Source organism: Mustelus asterias, chromosome 9 (genome assembly GCF_964213995.1).
Source record: "Mustelus asterias chromosome 9, sMusAst1.hap1.1, whole genome shotgun sequence".
Lineage (NCBI taxonomy): Eukaryota > Metazoa > Chordata > Chondrichthyes > Carcharhiniformes > Triakidae > Mustelus > Mustelus asterias.
Genome location: NC_135809.1, coordinates 84,565,427 through 84,580,868, shown reverse-complemented (window position 1 = coordinate 84,580,868; position 15,442 = coordinate 84,565,427). Strand labels below are relative to the sequence as shown.

The window sequence follows — 15,442 nt, the reverse complement described above, 5'->3', positions numbered from 1 at the left end:
TAAGTCCCCTGGGCCAGATGGGATATATCTTAGGATTCTGTGGGAGGCAAGGGATGAGATTGCAGAGCCTTTGGCTTTGATCTTTCGATCCTCCCTGTCCACGGGGATAGTGCCAGAGGACTGGAGAGTGGCGAATGTTGTTCCTCTGTTCAAGAAAGGAAATAGGAATGACCCTGGTAATTATAGGTAATCCAAAGATGTGCGGGTTAGGTTGATTGGCCAGGTTAAAAATTGCCCCTTAGAGTCCTGGGATGTGTAGGTTAGAGGGATTAGCGGGTAAATATGTGGGGGTAGGGCCTGGGTGGGATTGTGGTCGGTGCAGACTCGATGGGCCGAATGGCCTCCTTCTGCACTGTAGGGTTTCTATGATTTCTATGATATAGGCCGGTTAGTCTTACTTCTGTGGTCGGTAAGTTAATGGAAAAGGTCCTGAGGGATAGGATTTATGACCATTTGGAAAGATGCAGCTTAATCCGTGATAGCACGGATTCGTGAAGGGTAAGTCTTGCCTCACAAATTTGATTGAATTCTTTGAGGAGGTAACTTAGTGTGTAGATGAAGGTAGAGCAGTTGATGTCGTATACATGGATTTTAGTAAGGCGTTTGATAAGGTTCCCCATAGTAGGCTCATGAAGAAAGTAAGGAGGTATGGGATAGAGTGAAATTTGGCCGATTGGATAAGTAACTGGCTATCTCATAGAAAGAAGTTTAACAACACCAGGTTAAAGTCCAACAGGTTTATTTGGTAGCAAAAGCCACACAAGCTTTCGGAGCTCTTAGCCCCTTCTTCAGGTGAGTGGGAATTCTGTTCACAAACAGAGCTTATAAAGACACAGACTCAATTTACATGAATAATGGTTGGAATGCGAATACTTACAACTAATCAAGTCTTTAAGAAACGAAACAATGTGAGTGGAGAGAGCATCAAGACAGGCTAAAAAGATGTGTATTGTCTCCAGACAAGACAGCCAGTGAAACTCTGCAGGTCCACGCAACTGTGGGAGTTACAAATAGTGTGACATGAACCCAATATCCCGGTTGAGGCCGTCCTCGTGTGTGCGGAACTTGGCTATCAGTTTCTGCTCAGCGACTCTGCGCTGTCGTGTGTCGCGAAGGCCGCCTTGGAGAACGCTTACCCGAATATCAGAGGCTGAATGCCCGTGACCGCTGAAGTGCTCCCCAACAGGAAGAGAACAGTCTTGCCTGGTGATTGTCGAGCGGTGTTCATTCATCCGTTGTCTTGATGCTCTCTCCACTCACATTGTTTCGTTTCTTAAAGACTTGATTAGTTGTAAGTATTCGCATTCCAACCATTATTCATGTAAATTGAGTCTGTGTCTTTATAAGCTCTGTTTGTGAACAGAATTCCCACTCACCTGAAGAAGGGGCTAAGAGCTCCGAAAGCTTGTGTGGCTTTTGCTACCAAATAAACCTGTTGGACTTTAACCTGGTGTTGTTAAACTTCTTACTGTGTTTACCCCAGTCCAACGCCGGCATCTCCACATCATATCTCATAGAAGACAGAGGGTGATGGTGGATGGAAAATTTTCAGACTGGAAACCAGTTACCAGCGGTGTATCACAGGGATCAGTGCTGGGTCCTCTGCTATTTGTGATTTTTATCAATGACTTGCAGGAGGGGGCTGAAGGGTGGGTCAGTTAATTTGCTGATGATGCCAAGATTGGTGGAGTAGTGGATGAGGTGGAAGGCTGTTGTAGGCTGCAAAGAGACATTGATAGGATGCAGATCTAGGCCGAAAAATGGCAGATGGAGTTTAACACTGATAAATGTGAGGTGATTCATTTTGGTAGGACAAATTTGAATGCGGATTACAGGGTCAACGGCAGGGTTCTGAAGAATGTGGAGGAACAGAGAGATCTTGGGGTCCATATCCACAGATCTCTGAAGGTTGCCACTCAAGTGGATAGAGCCGTGAAGAAGGCCTATAGTGTGTTGGCGTTTATTAACAGGGGGTTTGAGTTTAAGAGCCGTGGGGTTGTGCTGCAACTGTACAGGACCTTGGTGAGACCACATTTGAAATATTGTGTGCAGTTCTGGTCACCTCACTATAAGAAGGATGTGGAAGCATTGGAGAGAGTGCAGAGGAGATTTACCAGGATGCTGCCTGGTTTGGAGGGTAGGTCTTATGAGGAAAGATTGAGGGAGCTAGGGCTTTTCTCTTTAGAGCGGAGGAGGATGAGAGGTTTATAAGATGATAAAGGGGATAGATAGAGTGGACGTTTCAGAGACTATTTCCTTGGGTGAATGTAGCTGTTGCTAGGGGGCATAACTATAAGGTTCATGGTGGGAGATATAGGAGGGATGTCCGAGGTAGGTTCTTTACGCAGAGAGTGGTTGGGGTGTGGAATGGACTGCCTGCTGCGATAGTGGAGTTGGACACTTTAGGAACTTTCAAGCGGTTATTGGATAGGCACATGGAGCACACCAGAATGATAGGGAGTGGAATAGCTTGATTTTGGTTTCGGACAATACTCGGCACAACATTGAGGGCCGAAGGGCTTGTACTGTGCTGTACTGTTCTATGTTCTATCTTAGTGCTCTAGTCAGGTGAAGAAACAATATTAGAGAATCTCTAAAATAGGGGATAAAGGAGATATGAGAGTGGTACGATCGTGCACAAAAAGGAAATGAGTTGGCAGTTGGTGTTAGACAGTGGTTATATGTGGCTTTTTAGAGGTGGTACTGTACCTTGGTAAGAAATAATTGAAATGTTAGCAAATATAGGGTGGAAGAGTTAAAGTTGGGAATGGAGGAAGAGGTGGGGAATGGGTGTCATGTGTAGAGGTGGGAAGTACAGAGCTACAAGTGAGCTGAGGAGGAGTTGGGAAAAACTGCAGAGAATGGGATGAGGGAAGGTGCGTTTAAGTGAATGGTCGTGAAGAGAAAATTAACGAGATCAACAATCTGTAAAATGTCTTCAGTTTTTACTACTTTGAGATGAAAGGTGGAGAGGAGGATAACTTTACAGCGGAAGGAGATAGTTGGTGGTTATGAAGAATAGTACTGTAGTTTCTGCTGTCCAGGGTAATTAGTTTCAGCCAGAGAAAATTGACAGTCCCATTTGAGATGATCCAGTTAGGTCTGGTTATAAAGAGCCAAGCCACTTGTTCACTAAATTTATTTTAAATTTACAAAAGAAAGGCAGACTTGTAGAATATGACGGAGCTTTATAGCCAATTAAGTGCTTTTGGAATGTAGTAGTGCTTGTTGTCATGTCAGGAATGTGGCAACCAATTTGCACATTATCTCTGTGCTATTCATGAGATATTATGACCATATAATCATGGAATCCCGACAGTGCAGAAGGAGGCCATCAAGTCTGCACCTACCACGATCCCACCCAAGCCCTATTTCCATAAACCCACATATTTACCCTGCTAATCCCCCTGATACTTAGGGTTAATTTAGCATGGCCAATCAACCTAACCGACACATCTTTGGACTAATCTGTGTTAGTAGATTGAATGATGAATATTAACCAACATCCTAGGTTCCTGCAGTGGCCTAGTGATATAGGTTACTGAACAGGTAATCCACAAAGCTTGGGTAATGCTTTGGGGTCCCAGGCTTGAATTGCACCACAGTAATGGTAAATCATCCTTTGGTAGGTATAGGTGTGCTGAAAAATGTTAGCCAACATTCTGTCACCAACCTCAACATTCTTAAGATCACTTACCTACCCCAAGGCCTTAGCACAATTATTTCCAACTCCAAAATAATTAACGACTGTTATTCACTCAAGTCCTCTGTTCCTTGAAATAGTGCTATAAAATCTTTTGCTTCCATCTGAGAGGATAAACAGAGCTCAGTTTAATGTCTCATCAACAAAAAGGCACCTTCAACAGAACTCCCTTGACACTGCATGAGAGTATTAGTTGAATGATGTGCTCACGTCTCTGGAATGGGGCTTAAACCCACAAACCTCTGAATCAAAGGCGAGAATGTCTACGTTTTACAAACTTGCATGTGGAACAAATTACACTTCCCTTTCCTGCCATTGTAGAAGGGTTTGTAAAATTGTAAATAAAAATAGAAAATGTTGGGTAAGTTCAGTAAGTCTGGCAGCTTCTGTGGGGCTGGAGCTCCGAAGAAAAGTCATCCAAACTCAGCAAATAAACTGTTGTTTCTCTCTCCACAGATGCTACCAATCTTACTGAGTTTATCCAGCATTTTCTGTTTTTTATTTCAGCATCCACAATATTTTGCTTTTACTTTGTAAAATGTTACTTTTGTTTCCAGTGGATAATGGATGTCTTTCTATGTAATGGATTTGGAATCTATTGTGCAATGAAAACTCTGGAGTGGCTTTCAATGAAACCGTATCACTGGCAAGGACTCTGGAATATTCACACTTACAAGTAAGTGAATCTGGTTGACAAAGTACGTAGAGTGGATTCGGTTCTTTGTAAAATGTATCCCCTCATTGCCCAGCGCACAGCAAATGCTGATTAATCATAAACATACCTGGGAAGGGATAAAGTTTTTTTTCGTGAAAATCTTATTTGGAAATTTTAACTGCATTTGTATAGAGTAGGAGCACCTACACAGGTATGTAAGCATCAGTCACACTTCATCAAAGGTGCCTTTATTCTACAGGAATGCAACTATGGTTTTCATACAACGGCTGTACTCAATATCGTATATGCCCCAATTGTTTGAGGAACTAACAACATTGTGGATCCAGAAAAGAATGGGTTTATGAATATTCTGTCATGTTGAGGGGTGATTGCTTTCATTACAGTGAATGCTGGGGGCTGACTCTTTGTGCATACCAACTGCCAATTAACTTTTTGAGCTTTGCAATTTCATCCCAGTGTCCATCAGAGGTTTATAAGCAGATAAACTGTTTTCACTGGGTTTAGGAGTTGTTGGTATCAAACACTTAAACCATTTAAAAGGTGGGACTGGAGCTGAATAAACCTGCTCCAGTCCCACCTTTTAATGGTATGTTCTCCCATGATCATTACAGTAAAGGAACGTAAGGAAGCAATAACACAGTGGTTATGTTGCTGAAATGTAGAAGTCTGAACTATTGTTCTAGAGACGAGTTCAAATCCCACAACGGCAGCTGGGAAATGTAATTGTTATATCAGTAATAGTGATTGCAAAGTTGTTGTTTGTTCTAAACCTGGCAAAACTACAGCATAGGACTACATGCATGCTAAACAGAGAAAGCAATGCATTACTGACAGAGCTAGGCAATCCTGCAATCAACAAATCACATCCAAGCTCTATCCTGCCATATCTAGTCAGGAATGGTAATGGACAATTAAACTACTAATGGGAAGAGGAAGCTCCACGAATATCCTTATCCTCTATGATGGAACCTAACATGAGTGCAAAAGACATGTCATGTGGATGATCCATGTTGACCGCCGCCTGGTAATCCTGTGGCCAATTCAATTTGTTCCCCATGTGAAGAAATGATCGAGTGTGCTAGATACAGCAAAGGCTATGGGCAACAGCAATATATAGTGCTGAAAACTTGCTCCAGAGTGAGCCAAGCTGTATCAGTCCAGCTACAACACTGGCATCTAAATTTAAATTAAATTTAAAATTGTCCAGGTCTGTCCTGTCCCCACAAAAACGGGAAAAATTCATTCTGCCAATTATTGCCCTATTAGTCTACTCTCAATCATCAGTAAAGTAAGGGAAGATGACATTGTCGGTGCTTGCCAGTTACGCTTGCCAATAAACTGGTCACTGATGCTCAGTTTGGACTTTTCCAGAACCACTCAACTCTACACCTAATTACAACTATGGTACAGATATGGACAAAAGAGATTAATTCTAAAGGTGAGGTTTAAATTTGTCCTTGGCATTAAGGCAGCACTCGACTGAGTGTGGGATCAAAGAACTCCAGTAAAATTGAATTTGGGAATCGGGGAAAACTCTTCATTGTCTAGGGTTTTAGCTTAGAGGGGTGGTTTTGGTTGTTGAAGGCCAGTCATCTCCGCCTCAGAACATTAAAAAAAATTAATTTGTGATGTGGGTGTAATTGGCTATGATTATTACCCATCGTAGTTGCCCTTGAGTGGTGGTGAGTTGCCTTCTTGAACTGCTGCAGTTCCTGAGGTGTAGATGCACCCACAGTGTTGTTAGGGAGGGAGTTCCAGGATTTTGACCCAATGACAGTGATGAAACAGTGTTGATACATTTCCAAGTCAGGATGGTGTGTGACTTGGAGGGGAACTTCTAAAGGTTTGTATTTCCCGGTATCTACCGTTCTTGTCCTTCTAGATGGTAATGGTCATGAGTTTGGGGCGTGTTGCCTAAGGAGCCATGGTGAGTTCCTATGGTGCATCTTGTAGATGGTACACATTGCTGCTACTATTCGTCGGTGATGGAGGGAGTGAATGTTTGGGTGCCATTCAAATTGGCTGTTTTATCCTGGATAGTGTTGAGAGCTTGTGTTGTTGAAGCTGCAGTCATCCAGGCAAGGGGCAGAGTATCCCATCACACTCCTGATTTGTGCCTTGTAGATGGTGGACAGGTTTTGGGGAGTCAGGAAGTGAGTTACCCACCACAGGATTCTTAACCTCTGACCTGTTCTCTCCCTCCCCAGGATGTTGATGGTGGGGAATACAGCGATGATAATACCATTGAATGTCAAGGGACAATGGTTAGATTCTCTTGTTGGAGATGCTCATTACCTGGCACTTGTGTGGCATAAATGTTACTTGTCACTTGTCAGCCCAAGCCTGAATATAGTCCAGGTCTTGCTGCATTTGGGCATGGACTGTTTCAGTATTTTCAGAGTCGCAGATGGTGGTATATGTTGTGCAGTCATCAACGAACATCTCCACTTCTGACCTTATGATAGAAGGAAGGTCATCGAAACAGCTGAAGTTTGTTGGGCCTAGGCCATTATCCTGAGGAACTCCTGCAGTAATGTCCTGGGACTGAGATGATTGACCTCCAACCATCACCACTATCTTCCTTTGTGGTGGGTATGACTCCAACCAATGGAGGGGTTTTACCCCTGATTACCATTGACTCCAGTTTTGCTAGTGCCCCTTGATGCCACACTTGTCAAATATTGCCTTGTTGTCAAGGATAGTCGCTCAGCTATTTTGTGAATTTTCCACATTACTGGGTAGCTGCCAGTGTTGTAGCTGTACTGGAACAACTTGACAGAATTCCTCAGAGCAGTGTCCTCAGCCCAACCATCTTCATCCCTCCTTTGTGAGGTTTAAAGCAAGGATATTTGCTCATGACAGCAGTGTTAATTACCAATTGCAACTACTCAAATAATGAAGCAGTCCATGACTGTATGAAGCAAAATTTGGACATTATTCAAGCTTCAGCTGATAAGTGACGCACAATATTTGTGCCACACAAGTGCTAGGTAATGGCCATTTCCCAACGAGAGAGAATCTAACTACCTCCCCTTGGCATTCTGTGGGATTAACATCAGTTAATTCCCCACCATTGATCTCTGACAGTCACCATTGACAGTAAGTTTAACTAAACCAGCCACATAAATACTATGCCTATGAGAGGTGTTTGGAGTCTGGGCATTCTACAGTGAGTAGCTTCCCTCTTGACTTCCTAAAGCCATTCCTTCACCTTTAGGTATGGAGTGTGTTAGAATACTCTCAATTTGCCTAGATCAGTGCAACTCTTAACTATTTAAGAAGCTCAACACCACCCAGGACAAAGCAGCCAGCTTTATTGGCACTCAAGCTACCATCTTAAACATTCACTCTTCCCACCACTGGCACACAGTGCATAACACTAACAAGATGCACTGCAGCAACTCACTCAGGCTTCTTCAACAGCACCTTCCAAACTTGTGACTTCAACCACCTAGAAGACCATAAGAAATAAGAACAGAAGCAGGCCTTTCAGCCCCTTGAGCTTGCTCCGCCATTCCATAGGATCATGGCTGATCTTACATTCCTCACATCCACTTTTCTCCTTTCTCCTGCAATCGTCTTTTCCCTTACTGATCAAATCTATCTATTACAGCCTTAAATAGACACAATAGCCCCCATAGCTCTCCATGGCAAGGAGTTCCAAAGACACTCCACCTGAGAGAAGAAATTCCTCCTCATCTGAACCTACTATGCCCTCTGTTCCTGGACTCTCCAATGAGGGGAAACATCCTCTCCGCATTTACCCTGTCAACCCCCTTAAGAATCCTATCTGTTTCAATTAGATCACCTCTCATTCTTCTAAATTCCAATGAGTAGAGTCCCGACTTGTTTAACCTTTCCTCAGAAGATAATCCCTCCATAGCAGGGATCATCCTAGTAAACCTTCTCTGAACTGCATCCAATGAAATCATATCTTTCCTTAAATAAGGAGACCAAAACTGCTCTCTGTACTCCAGGTGTGGTCTTACCAGTATCTTGTACAGTTGCAGCAAGACTTCCCGACTCTCATACTCCAACTCCCTTGAAATAAGGGCCAATAAAAGCACCAATTGCATTCTGCGAGTCTCCATTATAAGGATATTTATTTAGTCCTCAGAAAAATTATATATAACAAATGAACCACCAAAATGCAGCCTCATTTTTTCATTTTTTCTGAGGAGCTTTCTGGCCCATATCATGTTACCTTGTGTGCAGGGTGTTTTTACAATGTGGCTTTTTTTTTTATACATGGGAGGAGATTCTCCACTCCATGCTTGACCCATTAGAAGATTTTTGCAATTTCTGATATGCATTTGTGGAATTACCACATTGGGCAATAGAAATGGGCTATAGAGTGGGAGTGATGACATGTTTAATTGAACTTAAAAAAGATTCCCATTCAGAATTTCTGTAAGCTCCGGGATGCACAAAGTCAGGTGTCAAGACAAAATGTTGAGGGTGTGGGTCATTCCCATCTAGAAAATAATTCCCGTACCTTCTGTATTCTCATCCCATTTGTGATTTCTGCACCACTTACTGCTAACTGTCAATTATAAAGGGAATGTGAAAAGGACAAAGTGACACATTTTGCTTTTGGGATGCAAGTGATCTTTCAGTGAGCTTTGTCTGTAGCAGAGTTAAATTGGAATGAATTGGGCAGAGGAAGTGCTGAGTTCTGAAGAAATTGACTTGTTTAGACAGTGATAAAGAATGTTCAAAAAAATTGAAAACATTGCAAATGAAAATTATGTATAGTTTTAAATTAAATCCATAATCCCTTCCAACTGGTGTCTAATCGCATTCAGATTGTATTTTCTTGAATCCTTGTTTTGCAGAATCTTTGACTTTAGTGATATATGCACAATAACACTATGATCTTTTTATCCTATTTTTCCTTGCAAATGATATGTTTTCTGTGTTGGCCCCACCGCATGCATGATACCATTTGCTCACATTAAATGCCAATTGCCAATGTGCGGTCCACTCTACGAGCACATATAAATCTTTTTGGATTTAATTGCAATCGATTATAAATACAGTCAGAACGCCATAAATTAAATAACACATTTTGAACAACATTTTCAGAATGCAAATGCATATAGTTTACAATATGCATCTTTTATGTAAGTGTGCATCTCCTAATCCACGGTTCTCTTGTTAGTTAGAGGATGTGCTGTTTTATCGGGATGAGATCATAGTACCATGTAAAGTTGTATGCATGTCTGTGCTGCTTTTTAAGATGTAGTTACCTTTTTGAAATGAATGATGGATTCACTTACAGGTCAGGTTGCAGATGAAAGCCCTGGGTTTGATTGAATGGCAAGTCAATTAACAAGTTGGAGACCATGTGGAACCAGAATGTTGTTGGAGAGAAGAAGCTGAATGCACAGCATTTTAAGATTGCTTTGCATCTGTGAGAAAGAGCCAATGCAGGAGGTAGAGAGTGTAAATTATCCTAATTGAAAGAACTATTTATTTTTAAAAGTCGAACATTTGCTACATGTACACCTAAGTTTGAGCTGCTGAATATTTTTTTACTTTGTTTGAACTTACTTATCTTGTGGTCTGCAGCAGTTCTTAACAAGGTAGTCAGGTCTTGGTATCAGTCAGATAGGAAAAATGACCCACCCAGATGTTTGAGTAAATCTAACTGGACCTCTGGACTTGCCCTACGCCATAGTGCATCAAGCCTCAACACTTATTTCCTTCCCTTGCTACTGTTCTGTATCCTCTACCCCTCCACCACCACCACCCTCCAAACTCCACAATTCCCATCTCACACCAACCTTTGCAGCTGTAAAGTAATATACTGGAGGGAGAAAGAAAACACTGGGTCAATAAGGAGAAAAGTATTCACACTTTCTCCTGTCCCTTTCGGGGATCACATGGACTAGTTGTTTCTTTTTAAAGGTGTTTACTTTCTTTATGATGTGATTTTTCCCCAATCAAAAACTGGTTCAGGTCCCTTTTGAAGACACCCAGAGACTCCGCACATACCGCACTAGTAGGTAGTGTAATCCAGAGGCTGTGGTCTTGAATTTTGCTGAAAGGAGAGACATGTTGTTGAAGCTTGTTGTGCACTCATCAGGACAAACACAAGATTGCCAAATTTCAAATGATCACAATTCATACTATGCTGCCATGGATGCTATTCCATCATTCAGCCAATCACTTGGAATGTATGGCCTACATACCTGCGATCATACTGGCACTGAAATTAATGCACAACATTGCTTAATTGTGTGGTTGTATTGTCAGTGGAAAACACCATTTGTGTAGTAGCGAACCTTCTGTTGTTCATAATAAGCAGAGTACAGACCATGCTCAACTAACATGCACTTGCAAAACCCAAAACAAAACATTTACTGTTGGATGTGATTCCATGATTAGGCAGTACTTGCTGAACAGTTTGGAATGCACTAATAGCTACACTAACCAATTTAAGATAATCAGTTGAGTTCCTAACTTGGCTAATTTACGCTTGCTAAAAGTGATGTACATTCATATTCTGGGACCCGTTCTCTGCAAACAAAAGGAATATGTTTAATCCTTGCACCTTTTTTGAGTTATCCAGGAGCTTAGAGACCCTAAATTTTCCCATTTGGCTAAGACATTAGCATCAAGAAATCAATCAGTCAGCACCCTTTTCTCCTGTAGTACCAATTGGCATTCTTGCATTTGTCCTGGTAAGTGAAAGATTTGAAAAGCTTCAGCAACATCTGTCTTCTCTGCAATACACGAGATGAACTATATCCGTTAACTATAACTTTCTGACTATGGAATTTTGGCTAATTCATAATCCAGCATTTCAAATTGCTGCTGATAGTACAAAATGCGACCAAATCACATAATCTAATATCAGGTTAAAACAAAACTGGGAGGGGAGCAAAGCCAATGATTTCACACAGAGTGCTGTTAGCCTGTAGCTGAAAGTGATGAACTCCGTACAATTTCTAAAGTTATCTGCCACATACTAGGTTTACACATGGCCAACTGCTTAATCCATGCCCTCATGTGGGAAATTGGCACTGTAAGGCTGGCATTCTCTCCAGAATACTGGGTGAAAGGTCAATGATGTCAGTTTGATTGACCTGAGCTTGCATTTCCTTAACAATAAGACTTTCTTCCCTAAAAAGGGCACAAATCCATTGCAGCAGAATAACATTGTTCATTGCATGGTGTGAAACTGTCTAATCTGATTTACTGTGAGTGATGCCATAGGAGAGTTGCTAGTGTATCTATAGATACAGTAAAAACTTTTGTTTTATTTAGCTTCCTATTGGAACACATTGGATTCTGGAACAGATCCTTTGTGCTTGAGTGAATTGGGTTTTATTTGAATAAGCAAAAACAAATTTGAAGTATTACACTTCCCTTCTCATTAACTTTTTGTGCCTGGAACATCCAAACTGAACTGGAAACAGGTTTGTTCCTTTTTCTGCACAGCTCGAAGATTTATTTTGGCATTACATTGTGTTTTTCCTGAGAATAATTAGTGTGTCTTAAAATCTAGGACAGTGCCATTAATTGCATTGTGCAGATCAAATGTGTCTCGATTTCACAGTGGTTTCTGTCAACAAGAAGGGAGTTCATCAACCCATAAACTAGCTGGAATCCTTAGTGAATCTGGCTCTCAAGGTTGCTGTTGTAGCAACATTCATATAGGCGCTTTAAAGACCTGCAGAGTAATCTAGTGTGAATTTCACACTAGAGAGGAATTTATATAAAAATTTGCAGTTTTAAATGAGATGATGGAATATTTTGAGGCTAATCCATGGTTTCATTGTTTTTTTGTAAGGCTTTTTGACCTAGTGCCTCTTGCTGTCCTCAAAAGGAGCTGGAAGCTTTTGGAGTAACTTGAACTTGGATTTTATCCAGGAACTGTATTGTAGGATAGATCTAGAACATAGAACAGTACAGCACAGAACAGGCCCTTCGGCCCATGATGTTGTGCCGAGCTTTATCTGAAACCAAGATCAAGCTATCCCACTCCCTATCATCCTGGTGTGCTCCACGTGTCTATCCAATAACCGCTTAAATGTTCCTAAAGTGTCTGACTCCACTATCACTGCAGGCAGTCCATTCCACACCCCAACCACTCTCTGCGTAAAGAACCTACCTCTGATATCCTTCCTGTATCCCCCACCACGAACCCTATAGTTATGCCCCCTTGTAATAGCTCCATCCACCCGAGGAAATAGTCTTTGAACGTTCACTCTATCTATCCCCTTCATCATTTTATAAACCTCTATTAAGTCTCCCCTCAGCCTCCTCCGCTCCTCTAGCTCCCTCAACCTTTCCTCATAAGACCTACCCTCCAAACCAGGCAGCATCCTGGTAAATCTCCTCTGCACTCTTTCCAGCGCTTCCACATCCTTCTTATAGTGAGGTGACCAGAACTGCACACAATATTCCAAATGTGGTCTCGCCAAGGTCCTGTACAGTTGCAGCATAACCCCACGGCTCTTAAACTCCAACCCCCTGTTAATAAAAGCTAACACACTATAGGCCTTCTTCACAGCTCTATCCACTAGAGTGGCAACCTTTAGAGATCTGTGGATATGAACCCCAAGATCTCTCTGTTCCTCCACAGTCTTCAGAACCCTACTTTTGACTCTGTAATCCACATTTAAATTAGTCCTACCAAAATGAATCACCTCACATTTATCAGGGTTAAACTCCATTTGCCATTTTTCAGCCCAGCTTTGCATCCTATCTATGTCTCTTTGCAGCCTACAACAGCCCTCCACCTCATCCACTACTCCACCAATCTTGGTGTCATCAGCAAATTTACTGATCCACCCTTCAGCCCCCTCCTCTAAGTCAATAATAAAAATCACAAAGAGCAGAGGACCAAGCACTGATCCCTGTGGCACTCCGCTAACAACCTGCCTCCAATCCGAAAATTTTCCATCCACCACCACCCTCTGTCTTCGATCAGACAGCCAGTTACCTATCCAATCGGCCAACTTTCCCTCTATCCCACACCTCCTCACTTTCATCATAAGCCGACCATGGGGGACCTTATCAAACGCCTTACTAAAATCCATGTATATGACATCAACTGCCCTACCTTCATCAACACACTTAGTTACCTCCTCAAAAAATTCTATCAAATTTGTGAGGCACGACTTGCCCTTCACAAATCCGTGCTGACTATCCCGGATTAATCCGCACCTTTCTAAATGGTCATAAATCCCATCTCTAAGGACCTTTTCCATCAATTTACCTACCACCGAAGTAAGACTAACCGGTCTATAATTACCAGGGTCATTTCTATTCCCTTTCGTAAACAGAGGAACAACATTCGCCATTCTCCAGTCCTCTGGCACCATCCCCGTGGACAGCGAGGACCCAAAGATCAAAGCCAAAGGCTCTAGATTTATTGATTCTATCTTTAGAAAGAAGAGAGACAAGATTGTCTGCTAACAGTTAACTTCACAAAAGAAGAGTTCTATACACCATTTATAAGAATTGTAGTTTACAGGCATTGTACTGATTACGTCATTACGTCATTTGAAGGTAGAGTGAGGCCTAGTGAATAATGTGTTAAAGCAATGGCTGAGCTGATGGCAGCCCCAACTGTTATATTATGACCTTGCATGACTCAAGAGAATACTGAAGAAATCGATTAGAAGATTCAAGGGGTACTTGTCCTGATTATTGATCCATATTATTCCTGGTGAGTGCTGAATGTATCCTAGGTACATATCTTCACACACTGTTGGAGAATGTCAGTCTTTCTTGTCTTCAATAATTGTTTGGTAAGACATACCCAAAACATTCTTTGTTCAAAACCCAGACAGTGGAAAGGAAGGTTGCCTCTGTGTCTGGAAGATCAAAATATGATGCTGATTTGTGACAAAGAAGGGAAACAGAGAAAAAGGGAGGGCTCTGGCTAGCTTGGCACAAAATATTTTAAATCTCGTGTGATTGCCAATGCCCCTCTGATTTACCTGGGTGAAACAGGAGGTGATTAATAAGCCTGACGTATGGCATTGATTATTGGCACGTGCATCAAAATAGATGGAATATTTCAAGCTGTCCTGTGTAAGTCCTTCCCCATGCTGAATGTAGATGCCCAGCATGTAGCTGATGAGAAAACTGAGAGTTGGAATAGCATTACCTGGAAACTGTGTATGAGACAAAATTCCAAATATCTAATATTTGTTGCCAAGCGTGACTAAGCTACAGAAGGGGAAACATTCGCTGCTGAACTTCTGTGCCTCTTGGCGGTGGGCTTTATTGTCCAGAGTGAGAGTCAGGCAGATCTGCTGTAAAAGAATGATTGACTTGTGTTTGTACATGCCTTTCAAGGCTATGGCGAGTTCCTGTGGACAATTGCTCACTGCTGAAGTTTTCTAACTGCTAAAATGTAGGAAGCGTGGCAGCCAATTTGTGAACGGCAAGATCCCACCAACACCGATGTGATAAATGCCAGATAATCAGTCTTTAACAATACTGCTATACTGCAAGACGTTCCTGATTCATGAACCCACCAATTTAAGCATGGGATGTAGAAGGATATAATCTCACTGTAGCTGGGATTCTGCTCATTCATATCAGTTCTAAGTAACCCTGTAAGCTATTGCCTTAGCCACAGGTTGACTGATGTGAGATATGGGGTCATATTGGTTGGTGGTGCACAGGAGTGGGATAAAAGAGAGTCTCATTGGTCTAATAATTGAGTACTGAGTCTGGATGTGTGAAACATTAGTAGAGTAATATGATTGCCTCTATTTTTGACAGTGTCATTACTACCTAAGAGTGCCTAATGTTTGTGCTTGATGTCTGAAATTGGAAAGAATTACATCTCTTCCCACCACCACTGCCTCTCAGCACCAATGTCCCTAATTTTGAGCACTAAAATGTATTAAAGTAAACACAGGTGACTTGTTTTAAGTTGCACAAGAGTGTTGAACAAAATATGTGCAGTTGGTGATTGTAGTCCAGTGTTCATAGTTGGTGGCAAGGTGGATAGCTGAAAAGTTGCCGTCATTGTGCATGTATTTGATCAAGTGCATCATGTGCAGTGTTGCAACATTTGAAGTATTAAGGGCTAA

At 41.9% G+C, this 15,442-nt stretch overlaps 1 protein-coding gene across 3 annotated transcripts in view; it reads left to right on the top strand.

Annotated features, from left to right (window-relative positions):
• Positions 1 to 15,442, top strand: part of ptdss2 (phosphatidylserine synthase 2) — a 102,339-nt gene that overhangs the window by 60,673 nt on the left and 26,224 nt on the right. For all 3 annotated transcript variants that reach the window (XM_078220450.1, XM_078220451.1, XM_078220452.1), the window contains exon 8: positions 4,261 to 4,379. In XM_078220450.1, the coding sequence (XP_078076576.1) occupies positions 4,261 to 4,379 (119 nt within the window). The remainder of the gene's footprint in view (positions 1 to 4,260; positions 4,380 to 15,442) is intronic.